This window comes from Vigna umbellata, chromosome 1, assembly GCF_029865625.1.
Source record: "Vigna umbellata cultivar VRB3 chromosome 1, Vumbellata_1.0, whole genome shotgun sequence".
Classification (NCBI taxonomy): Eukaryota; Viridiplantae; Streptophyta; class Magnoliopsida; order Fabales; family Fabaceae; genus Vigna; species Vigna umbellata.
The window spans coordinates 94,467,779-94,480,280 of record NC_142165.1 but is presented as its reverse complement, the minus strand read 5'-3'; the positions used below and the strand labels follow the sequence as shown (position 1 = coordinate 94,480,280).

The following is a 12,502-nucleotide window of genomic DNA, read 5'->3' as shown; positions in this document are numbered from 1 at the left end:
ATATTCGTGCATTTAGTTAAAGGTACTGCCTTAGGGCAGGCGTTGTGGGGTGCTAACACCTTCCCCACGCGTAACCGACTCCCGAACCCAATCTTTGGTTTTCGTGGACCGTGCTTTATCGTTTTGAGGTTTTTCCATAGTTTTCCATAATAAACTAGGGTGGCGACTCCAAATCTCTTTTCAAAACTCGTTTCTTTTTTGGATCGTCGTCCCGTCGCGATTCCGGTTGTGACAGATGGCGACTCCACTGGGGACGTCTAGAGAGTCGAGCCATTTAATTAGATGCGCGAATTTGGTGTGGTTTTGCTTTGTGTTTTTCTTTCCCTTTTCTCTATCTATGCTTGATATTTAGAATAACTGCAATAACTGTGGAATATTGAACCCTAGGGTAGACAATATGTTTATATCTGCCTGGGAATTTTTCTGGTTGTTTTGCAGGTGAGGGTTTGGGTGTGCATAATTTCCTCCCTTCACACACACACTTTTGGCATATCATGAGTGGGGCCCTATACCCGGGTCTGAGCGTAGCTTAGAATTAGAGGAGTTGTGTAGCGGTGTCACTCTGGGATGTACTTCCTGTTTGGCTATCGTGAGAACTCCAGCTAGAGTCTGTTCTCTTCATATGTGTTTTCACACCTAGTTGATTACTCGACTGTTGTAGAAATGCTATGAAGGGGGCCATAGCTCTAGTGACCTTTGACCTTTAGGTTCAGGAAATCATCCTTGTGAGATTGCATATACTTGACTTTGAACTCAAAGCAGTGAACCTTTGGTAGGGCACGATGGGAGGAATATATGCTTCTGTAACCCTCACGCTGTTCGTTTTCTTTATGATATTACATTTCATACCATGCATGTGTTTTGTTTTGTCATGTTATTTATTATCATGCATCATATTCATACATCATTTAGTAACATGTTAATTTTAAGGGAAATCACAGGTACCTACTTGACTTCATACGAGATGGATGTTAACACAAGATCCGATGCTACACAGCACACCGACTCTTCCGATTTAAGAAAGAAGTATAGTCTAAGGACTCATGTGGGAAACTTGACCGGGCTGATAAACTTGGGCAAAAGGCTTAAGACGATAAAGAGAGAAACCTTTCAGAGAAGATATGGAAATTTGTTGAATTTAATGGAGGTTGAAGTACAAATACCCGCTATCACAGCCTTGGCACAATATTATGATTCTCCGCTTCGATGTTTCACATTTCAAGACTTTCAGTTGGCGCCAACCATAGAGGAGTTCGAGCATATCTTGGGTTTGCCATTGGAGGGCACCACTCCCTATCAACATTTAGAGCATCATGCCTCTATACCCACCATTGCTGCCATCATGAAATTACATCCCAAGGAGCTTGAAGACAGGATGATGATGAGGAATCAAGTGCATGGGTTATCACAGGGATATCTAGAGCAGTACTTACATCATCTGGCTGATAAAGAAGATTGGGAAACTTTTATGGATGTATTAGCCCTCACCATATATGGCATTGTCTTGTTTCCCAAAATAGAAGAATTTGTGGATTACACCGCGATAGACGTCTTCGTGGCGAGTAAAACCAGATCAGAGAATCCTGTAACAGCAATTCTTGCGGATGTTTATGGGACTTTGAGTTTTTGCCATGAGAGAAAGGGAAAGAAGATTCTTTGTTGCTTACCGGCGTTGTATACATGGATGACAACGCGCGTGTTTAAAGAGATGGTCGACGTTAAGAGTCTAGCAGAGACTTTGTCACACCAAGGGCTTAAAGGTAAAGGAGGAAACGATTGGGCCCGATTCCTTGCCGGCTTGAGCGAAAGAAGTATAAAATGACGCCTTCCTTGGCTCGGAAATAAACTGGCTATGCAACATTGTGGTAGTTTTCCTAATGTGCCTCTCATAGGTGCCCGGTACTGTATAAATTACAATCCTCTTTTGGTGCAAAGACAATTTGGGCATCCCATGAAAGGGGCACCTTCATCAGATTACCTTGCTACCCTATTCATTTATTACGAAGACGGGCATTTCATCGAACTGTTAAGAAAGGTTAAAAGCGCCTGGGAAAATGTTGTTCGAGCAGAGAAGGACTTAAGGGATGGAGTAGTGGATAGCAGTATTAGTTATCACACCTGGATTCTGGAGAGAGTGAAAGTAGTCAAGCTGCCTTTCAAGCCGATCAAGGATCAATCAGCTAGTGAAGGACCATCCCAAGCTCCAGAAAGTGAAGAGCTGCAACAACTAAAAGCTGAGATGGAGAAATTGAAAATTAGGAATGCTAGGTTGGAAAACGAATTACAAAGGGCGCGTAATGATCTTGTGGATATGAAAAATGATAATGAAGAAAAGTCGCGGGCTTATGAAAACCTTGTCAAAAGCCAGAAGGCTGAGAGGGATTACACATTTCGAGTGAAACAGGATCTGGCAGCTGCGAGTAAGGAATTATCCATGAGGGTAAATGAGAAGAAGGTGGCTTTAGAAGAGGGAAAGGAGTGGAAGCACCTCTACGAAGAAGCCAAAAGAGATAAACGAGAAGCCCTAAAGAGATTAAGAGAAGCGCAGATTCAGATAGAAAAAGCGGGGCATGAGATGAAAGAGATGGCCATGTCGTTTGAGGCGGATATGAATAGGGAGCGTTGGAAGCTAACAGAAGCAGAGGAAGAGCATCGAACTCTGATAAAACAAATGGAGGAATATATCGAGGAACAGGAGGAGCGATGGAGGTCGATAGATTTTGAAGAAAGGCATCAGGCCTTGATAAAGCGAATGGAAGAGCACATCGCCGAGCAAGAAATGGCTGTAAAGCACTGGAAGGAAAGATTCTCTCAGTTGGCTGCTTTGGCAAACGGGGCAATTGAAGACATCCCCAGGATGGTGTCGAATGCTGAAGCAAGCACTCATTTTTGTAACTCACCAGCGGAAATAGAATTGTTTATTAATCATTGTAAATGGTTGGTGGGAGAGATGAAATCTTTCATTGCCCGGGCGCGGGTTTGATGTACATCGGAATTATGTGTTTTGTTCCTTAGACTATGTAATGGATCAAATTTCCTTTAAATGAAAGATAAGGGATGTTTGTTTGGTATCGGCTTGTGTTAATTTTCCATCAGTATTGTCATTGTTATCCTGTGATTTCCACTTATCACTAGCATGCATCATGTTTTCGTTTTGCATTTTTCATCCTTATATAATATAATTTAATAAAAAATAATTCTCAGTACAAGTGAAAGAACAACGGCAAGTTTTCCACGACATCCGTACAGGACCAGAGCTAATTCGAAGGTCATGGAGAATTGGGAGCAGTCACACGAATCTATTAAGGCTGATGTCAACCAGTTGAAGGATCAAATGGCCCAGATTTTGGCGGCTCTCGAAGCCCTGAAGACTATGGGAGGGGCGACGCCTGCGCAAGTCGAGGGAAGTGCTCAATATTACCCTCCGTTGTTCAATGCTGGGAGCCAATCTGTTTCGTTCCCAATGTATGGATTACCTCCAGGTTACACCCCACCTGTGGGAGAATACACAGAAGGGGAGCAGACTTCATTCTCTTTCCCTACCACTGCTAACTTACCGCCAATCAGTACTCAGGGACCTGTCATAATGTCCGCACCTATGGTAAACGAGGGAATGCATGCAAACATGTCTGATGGAATACGAGTAACTCCGGTGCCACCTGTGATTACCGGAGAGGGCTTTTCTACAAGGGCTGCGCCATATACTTCTTTTCAGGGGGTAACTAGTAATGTTGAGGGGGCAAAGGATAAACTGGAGAGCCTAGAGGCAAGATTGAGGGCTGTTGAGGGGTATGAAAGTTATGGATTCGGAGATGTTGCCAGATTGAGTTTGGTTCCTGGCGTCAAATTACCACATAAGTTCAAGGCACCAGATTTTGAGAAGTATAAGGGAAATACATGCCCAAAGAGCCATTTGACCATGTTTTGCAGAAAGATGGCTGCATATGCTTATGATGAGCAGCTGCTCATCCATGTTTTTCAAGATAGTTTGGCTGGAGTGGCGTTAAATTGGTATACCCATTTGGAGCCGGCTCGAATTCGTTGTTGGGCAGACTTGGCTGATGCTTTTGTGAAGCAGTACATATACAATACACATGTTGCGCCAGATCGTTTACAGTTGCAAAACATGTCGAAGAAAGACAACGAAACTTTTAAGGAGTATGCTCAGCGGTGGAGGGAATTGGCTGCACAAGTTGAGCCACCTTTGTACGATAGAGAAATGGTGGCAATGTTTGTAAATACGCTCCAACCACCATTCTATGAACATATGGTGGGAAATGTATCTTCAAATTTTGCCGATATCATCGTGATAGGTGAGCGGATAGAGATCGGGTTGAAGAATGGGAAGATTGCATATGGCTCGTCGGCGGGTGCAAACTCCAAAAAACCCAATTTCAACTCAGGGAAAAGAAAGGAGGGAGATGTGCATGCAACATCTGCAACCCCCGTGTGGAGAGGTCAAGCTCCCACCCATAACTATCGACCATACTGGGGTCAACATCCACATGCAGCTAACGCGTCATTTGGTCATCAAATTAGGCCTCAACAACAACCGGGGTACTATCAACCACAATACATCCCGACGAATAATTGGAGGGGAGGGGCAAATGTAGGTTCCAATATGAATGTGGGTCCCAATACTTATCCAAGAAGGAACCAGGAAAGAAATTATGTTAATTTTACTCCAATTCCTACAACTTATACGGAATTATTGCCTCAGCTTATCAAACAAGGGCTAGTTGTCGTTTGTCCCCTGAAGCCTTTGCAGCCTCCGTACCCAAGAGGTTATGATGCAGAGGCAAAGTGTAGTTATCATGGAGGGGCCGCTGGTCATTCCACTGAGAGGTGTCTGGCTTTCAAGCATAAAGTGCAGACTCTAATTGATTCTGGGTGGTTAAAGTTCCAAGAGGATAAGCCTAGTGTCGAGTCCAATCCTTTATCTGGGCATGGAAGTACTTCGACGAATGCTGTCGAAGAGAAAGAGCATGAGCTGGTGAGAAATGTGAAAGAAATCAGGAGCTCCAGGAGGTTTATCTTGGAGGCGTTGCTGAAAGTGGGTATCTTGAAGGGTGATTATGATGAGAGTATGGCATGCGCGCTCCACCCAGAGGCTGAGCACTCTATTGAGGAGTGTGTTGAATTTGAAGAAATTCTGCAAGACCTGCTAGATCGTGGTCTGATGCAGGTATGCTACAAGAGGGAAGAGGGTGATGTATTTGCACAAACTGGTGATGAATCCGGCATGATTGTACCAGAACCATTGGTGATTCGTTTCACTAAGACTACTTCTATCCCACCAACTCAAGGAAGGTCGCCTGTGGTTATCCATGTACCAGCCCCTTTTCCTTACAAGAACGAAAAGGCCGTCCCATGGAGATATGGGACGTATGCGTCAGGCGAAACGCAAAGCGTTGATCCTGTCGTCAAAAACATATCAGGGATAGGGGGAATGACTAGGAGTGGTCGAATTTTCACATCACCTGAGTTGGCACGAGAAAGGGTTAATGATAATGAAGCAACGATAGCCGCGAAAGCAAAAGAATTCTTAAAGGGGAAGGGGGCACAGACAGAGGAAATCCCCGACAAGGAAGAGAAGAGAGAGGTTTCTGAAGAGGAGGCTATTGAATTTTTAAAATTCATACAACAAAGCGAATATAAGGTGGTGGAACAGTTAAACCGTATGCCTGCTCGCATATCCTTGTTAGATTTGCTCATGCATTCGGCATCACACAGAAAGTTGCTAATGAAGATACTCAGTGAGGCTCATGTGGAGCAAGGTATTTCGTTGAATAAATTCGAAGGTATTGTTGGCAATATTGTTGCTAATAATTATCTCACCTTTACGGATGAAGAGATACCTGCTGAAGGAAGAGGGCATAACAAGGCTCTTCACGTCTCTGTGAAATGCTTGGATCATGTTATAGCGCGTGTTTTAGTGGACAATGGGTCCTCCTTGAATGTCATGCCGAAAGCAACTCTGGAAAAGCTACCTTGCGAAGGAATGCATATGAGGCCGAGTTCAATGATTGTGAGAGCGTTTGATGGTAGCAAACGAGAAGTGATGGGAGAGGTGGAATTGCCAATACAAGTTGGCCCTTGTGTTTTTCAAATAACATTCCAGGTTATGGATATCCTGCCAGCTTACAGTTGTTTGTTGGGACGCCCATGGATCCATTCGGCTGGAGTTGTGCCTTCTTCATTACACCAGAAGTTGAAGTATGTGATGGGAGATAAACTAGTGATAGTATCAGGAGAAGAGGATCTTCTTGTGAGTGGGCCATCATCCACACGATACATCGAAGCGGCTGAAGAAGCTCTCGAGATAGCCTTTCAATCGTTGGAGATTGTGGGAAATGCTTGTGTGGAACAGTTTCCAGTAAATCCTCGTTTATCATGTGCTTCTATTATGATGGCTAAGATTATGATAAAAGAGGGCTATGTATATGGGGAAGGTTTGGGCAAATATCGGCAGGGGCGAGCATTCCCTCTAGAAATCGTTGAAAATAAGAACAGATATGGCTTGGGGTACAAACCTACCAAGGAAGACAGGAAAAGGGTGATTGAAGAAAGAAAAGAGCGCAGTTTGGCCCGTGCAGAAAGACGAGGGCCCAGAGAGAGCAAAATTCACATTGTTGACATCAAGGAAAGCTTCCGCAGTGCTGGGTGGATCAACATTGGCCAGATAGCAGCCGTGGAGGATGAAGAAAGGCCTCAAAGTTCGAGCTTTGTGTGGGCTTGCTCCCCTGATACTCAACTCAACAATTGGGAAACACTGGATTTACCTGTGATGCTTAATGTGAACAAAATGTAATAGTTTTAATTAAGCTCATAGTTTCGATTGGGGCTTTAGAACTAAAGTTTTGCGGATTGATTCTTTTTACTTTTCACTCAGCGTGATAATAAAGCTGCATTTCATCATCATTTGGCATTTTTCTTTGTTTATCTCATTTATTTATACTTTTTCATAAATTTAAATGATGCAGATGTGACAATGATTGTTTTGAAAATAATGATATCAATGTTCCTAATTTTGAGCACCCTATCAATAATACGGAAGATGATTTCGAAGATGATGTGGAACCCTCTCCGGAATTATTGAGATTAGTGGAACAAGAGTCTAAGGAGATAAAACCCCATCAGGAGGAGATTGAAATACTTAACTTGGGAGAGAAGGATGAGATAAAGGAGGTGAAAATCGGTACTAGTATGAAAACGGAGGTGAGGGAAAGATTGCGTGTCCTGTTGAAGGAGTTTAAAGATGTATTCGCGTGGTCTTACAATGACATGCCGGGTCTGGATACCGATATTGTGCAGCATAAGCTCCCACTCAAACCAGAATGCCCTCCAGTCAAGCAAAAACTAAGAAGAATGAAGCCGGAAATGTCACTAAAAATTAAAGAAGAGGTCCAAAAGCAATTTGACGCAGGATTTTTGGCTGTGGCAAGATACCCACAATGGGTAGCGAATGTTGTACCAGTGCCTAAGAAGGATGAGAAGGTTCGAATGTGTGTTGACTATCGTGATTTAAATCGTGCAAGTCCGAAAGATAATTTCCCGTTACCACATATCGATACTCTGGTTGATAATACGGCCAAATTTTCGTTGTTTTCGTTCATGGATGGATTCTCGGGATATAATCAAATTAAAATGGCACCGGAAGATATGGAAAAAACGACCTTTATCACGTTATGGGGAACATTCTGCTATAAGGTGATGTCTTTCGGACTCAAGAATGCTGGGGCAACATACCAAAGGGCAATGGTGACACTCTTTCATGATATGATGCATAAGGAAATTGAAGTTTATGTGGATGACATGATTGCAAAGTCGGAATCAGAAGAGGAGCATATTTCCAATTTAAGGAAATTATTTGAGAGACTGAGAAAGTACAAACTCAGATTAAATCCTGCCAAATGCACGTTTGGAGTAAAGTCTGGAAAATTGTTGGGCTTTATTGTCAGCCAAAGAGGGATAGAAGTTGATCCGGACAAAGTAAGAGCGATAACGGAAATGCCTGCGCCCAGAACAGAAAAAGAGGTTCGAGGTTTTTTGGGAAGATTGAACTACATTGCTAGGTTCATCTCCCAATTAACTGATACTTGTGAACCAATGTTCAAGTTACTACGGAAAAACCAGGCCGTAGTCTGGAATGAAGATTGTCAAGTTGCTTTTGAAAAGGTCAAACAATACCTGCAAGACCCTCCTGTATTGCGTCCACCTATGCCAGGAAGACCGCTCATTTTGTATTTGACCGTATTGGATAATTCAATGGGTTGTGTATTGGGTCAGCATGATGAAGATGGAAAAAGAGAGCATGCTATATATTACTTGAGCAAGAGATTCACAGATTGCGAACAACGATATTCATCGTTAGAACGAACTTGTTGTGCACTGGCGTGGGCTACTCATCGCCTAAGGCAATACATGTTGAGCCATTCTACTTGGTTGATATCCAAGATGGATCCTATCAAGTATATTTTTGAAAAGCCTGCTCTCACTGGAAGGATAGCTCGATGGCAGATGCTACTATCGGAGTATGACATTGTATATGTTACTCAGAAATCTATCAAGGGTAGCGCTTTAGCGGAATATTTAGCCCATCAGCCCATTAATGATTATCAGCCAATGCAACCTGAATTTCCTGATGAAGATATCATGGCTTTATTTGCTGAGAATAAAGAGGACAAAAATGAAAAAGCCTGGACGGTATTATTCGATGGGGCCTCGAATGTAATGGGGCATGGAATAGGGGCAGTGCTTATCTCTCCTAAGAATCAATACATTCCAATGACGGCAAGGTTGTGTTTTAATTGCACGAATAATATCGCAGAATATGAAGCCTGTGCCATGGGAATTCGAGCAGCTATAGAGTCTAAAGCAAAAATTCTAGATGTATATGGAGATTCAGCTTTGGTCATCCATCAATTGAAGGGAGAATGGGAGACTAGGGATACTAAATTAATTCCATACCAAGCTTACATCAGGGGATTAATTGAGTATTTCGATTCCATCACGTTTAATCATATACCGAGAGAAGATAATCAATTAGCAGACGCATTGGCTACCTTGTCATCGATGTTTGAAGTTGATCAAGATGCAGAATTGCCAATGATTGAAATGAAGAGTCATGCAAAGCCAGTGTATTGTCATTTCATCGAAGAGGAGGTAGATGGTAAACCTTGGTACTTTGATATCAAGCATTATCTTAGGACCCGAGAATATCCAGAGAAGGCATCAGAAAACGACAAAAGGGCGTTAAGGAGGTTGGTTGGCAGTTTCATTTTGAGTGGGGATATTCTATATAAGAGGAATCATGACATGGTTCTCCTTAGATGCGTAGATGCAAAAGAAGCCGACCTGATACTAAAAGAAGTACACGAGGGTACATTTGGCACGCACATGAATGGGCACTCAATGGCCAGGAAGATACTGAGAGCGGGGTATTTTTGGTTGACTATGGAAAATGATTGCTGTACACATGTGAGAAAGTGTGAGAAATGCCAGGTATACGCAAGTAATATCAATGTTCCACCCACGACCTTGAACGTGTTGTCTGCACCATGGCCCTTTTCGATGTGGGGAATAGATGTCATCGGAGCTATAGAGCCAAAGGCGTCAAATGGACACCGTTTCATATTAGTCGCAATCGACTACTTCACCAAGTGGGTTGAGGCTGCTTCTTATGCTAATGTGACTAGAAAGGTAGTGACCAAGTTCATAAAAAGGGAGTTGATTTGCAGATACGGACTCCCTAACAGGATCATCACTGATAATGCCACTAACTTGAACAACCAGATGATGACAGAGTTATGTGAGGAGTTCAAAATTCATCATCTTAATTCTTCTCCTTATCGTCCAAAGATGAATGGAGCAGTAGAGGCTGCTAACAAAAATATCAAGAAGATTGTGCAGAAAATGGTGGTCACGTATAAGGATTGGCATGAAATGCTTCCTTTTGCTTTACATGGTTATCGCACTTCGGTACGAACATCGACTGGGGCAACGCCTTTCTCGCTTGTATATGGAATGGAGGCAGTACTTCCGTTTGAAGTGGAAATTCCGTCCTTACGAGTTTTAATGGAAACCCAATTAGAAGAGGCGGAGTGGGTTCAAGCTCGTTTCGACCAGCTCAATCTCATTGATGAAAAGAGACTAACAGCAGTATGCCATGGACAATTGTATCAAAGAAGAATGAAGAAGGCATTTGACAAAAAGGTACATCCAAGAGAATTTCATGAAGGTGAGCTGGTGTTGAAGAAGATCCTACCTATACAAAAGGATCATAGAGGCAAATGGACTCCAAATTATGAAGGGCCATTTGTAGTGAAGAAAGCATTTTCTGGTGGGGCACTAATTCTCACAAGAATGGACGGAGAGGAGTTACCATTGCCAGTTAATTCTGATGCAGTAAAAAAGTTTTACGCATGATGATTCCGTGATAGTCGTTGCTATTAAGGGGATGTTGATATTATCGTTAAAGATTATTGTACTCTATGTTTTCTTTAATAAATGAAATTCGCGTAGTTCATTCATATTTTGGTTTGCATTCCATCTGAAATATTGCATGTCACGCTGAGCTGTTAAGTAGTTAAGTGAAAATGAAAATGAAAATAAGTAAACGCGTGTTGATAAAAGCATCACAGGTATATCAGGTTGGCGAGCTCGGTCCTGGAGGATGTCGGAAAGGAAAAACGAAAAAAAAGGGGTTACATGTTGAGTTTGTTGTTAATAAAGTTGTCAAAGACATAGTATTTTCGAAAACAGTTTTGAAAAATACCGTTGGTGAATACTTCCCTGATTCAAGGTTTTGGGTGTAACCGGTGTTCTTTTCTTGATAAAGCATCTGCATTCACATTACTTGAACCCTAACTTTTTCGTTTCTCACAAGACGAAGGATTTCGCCATATGCCTAATATTGGGGCAGTTTTCATCATGTTACATACCACCGATAATCCATTGATTAGGGAGATAAAAAAAAAAAAAAAAAAATGAAATTGATGTGTCAAGCACTACATAGTTTAGTTTCAGGTTTAAATTCAAGAGAAAGTCAGACAAACAAGATTCGGAGTGACGTGTGGCCGTTTTTCGTTATCCAATCGTCAAAAAACAGTTCATCCAATTGCACCCCTTTTGAGCCAAAATTCATAATTGTTTTCATCACCCTAGACAAGAATCATTAGCATGTCGACGTCAATTTGAAAGGGTACATCACAAGCATCCAAAATTGAGAAAAAATGAATGAAAGGGGAAATATCATAAAAGACCACAACATGGGCAACGAAAAGAATGATCCAAAGGGAAAGAAAGAAAAAACAACAATAAATATGCTTGAAATTCAAATCCCTAAGGACAATTGACTGGGCACCTTGCAAATGATTCGTGTTTAAAGACTTTAACCATCAAACACTTATTTGGGCCTTTGTTATCCTTTCTTTCAAAACCCTTTGACCTTTAACCACGGTACAAGCCCATAAAAGTCCACGCTGACTGAAGACTGTTGGTCCTAATCTTTCTCACGAATTTAACTTTGAAACAAAATGATGTGGTGAACGACACAATTCAGTGTTATTTAAAAAAAAAAAAAAAAAAAAAAAAGAAAAAAAAAAAAGAAAAAAGAGGTCTCCCTGTCAATCGAAGATCATCCAATTTGGGGGACTCCTTCATACCCAAATCTTTTCACTTTTCCATTGTGCAAAATTGGGGCAGTATGGGAGCACAACATGTTAATAGCACTTTTCCCCAAAGGAGGGACACACATACGTTAATCATTATTCATTTGTTTTGCATAGCCATTCATCCACATTCTACAGGGTTCAAATTAATTTGGATTGCAAAAAGCGATAAAAAGAATTTTAACTCAGGGTTACACTTTCTTCCTGCTCATCAAAGGGTTCTATACCTATCAACGTTGATTTTAGGAATGCGTTTTGAACGTACATTGTGTTTGATGACAATATTAACAATGGATTCCAAGCATGGAATTTTCAAAAAAAAAAAAAAAAAAAAAAAAAAAATGATGAAAAACGAGATTAAAAGAAAAGACCAAAATGAAGGTCTCATGTGTCCATGCATCCATGCATCATCATGACATAACATCATCTTAGAGGAAGCGAGGAAAATTGTTTGCAAAATCTTCATGTTTTACTCGGCATTTATCAACTTTTCAAAGTTACAAATCAAGGTTTTAATTTTCTGTTATCGACCCTCTGCATGGCAATGGTCAGATTTAAATTTCTGTTCTGTGAGTTTGGCCCTCTGCGAGGCAATGGTCAAATCCAGGTTTTAATTTTCTGTTATCGACCCTCTGCATGGCAATGGTCGGATTTAAATTTCCGTTCTGTGAGTTTGGCCCTCTGCGAGGCAATGGTCAAATCCAGGTTTTAATTTTCTGTTATCGACCCTCTGCATGGCAATGGTCGGATTTAAATTTCCGTTCTGTGAGTTTGGCCCTCTGCGAGGCAATGGTCAAATCCAGGTTTTAGTTTTCTGTTATCGACCCTCT

The 12,502-nt window shown here is 41.7% G+C and overlaps 1 protein-coding gene across 1 annotated transcript; it reads left to right on the top strand.

The window, feature by feature from the left end:
• Positions 1–3,598: 3,598 nt before the first annotated feature.
• On the top strand, positions 3,599–10,428 carry LOC148206864 (uncharacterized). Its single transcript, XM_088109003.1, has 4 exons — positions 3,599–3,643; positions 3,716–4,798; positions 4,901–6,727; positions 7,033–10,428. The coding sequence occupies exons 1-4, from the start codon at positions 3,599–3,601 to the stop codon at positions 10,426–10,428; spliced, it is 6,351 nt and encodes a 2,116-aa protein (XP_087965129.1).
• The last annotated feature ends 2,074 nt before the right edge of the window (positions 10,429–12,502 follow it).

Excerpts from the sequence above, each read along its gene's own strand:
- LOC148206864 (XM_088109003.1), top strand. The coding sequence starts at position 3,599 with ATGGTAAACGAGGGAATGCATGCAAACATGTCTGATGGAATACGA. Across the intron at positions 3,644-3,715 it reads ACATGTCTGATGGAATACGA|GGGGTAACTAGTAATGTTGA; the intron begins GTAACTCCGGTG and ends ACTTCTTTTCAG. Across the intron at positions 4,799-4,900 it reads CAAGAGGTTATGATGCAGAG|TTCCAAGAGGATAAGCCTAG; the intron begins GCAAAGTGTAGT and ends GGGTGGTTAAAG.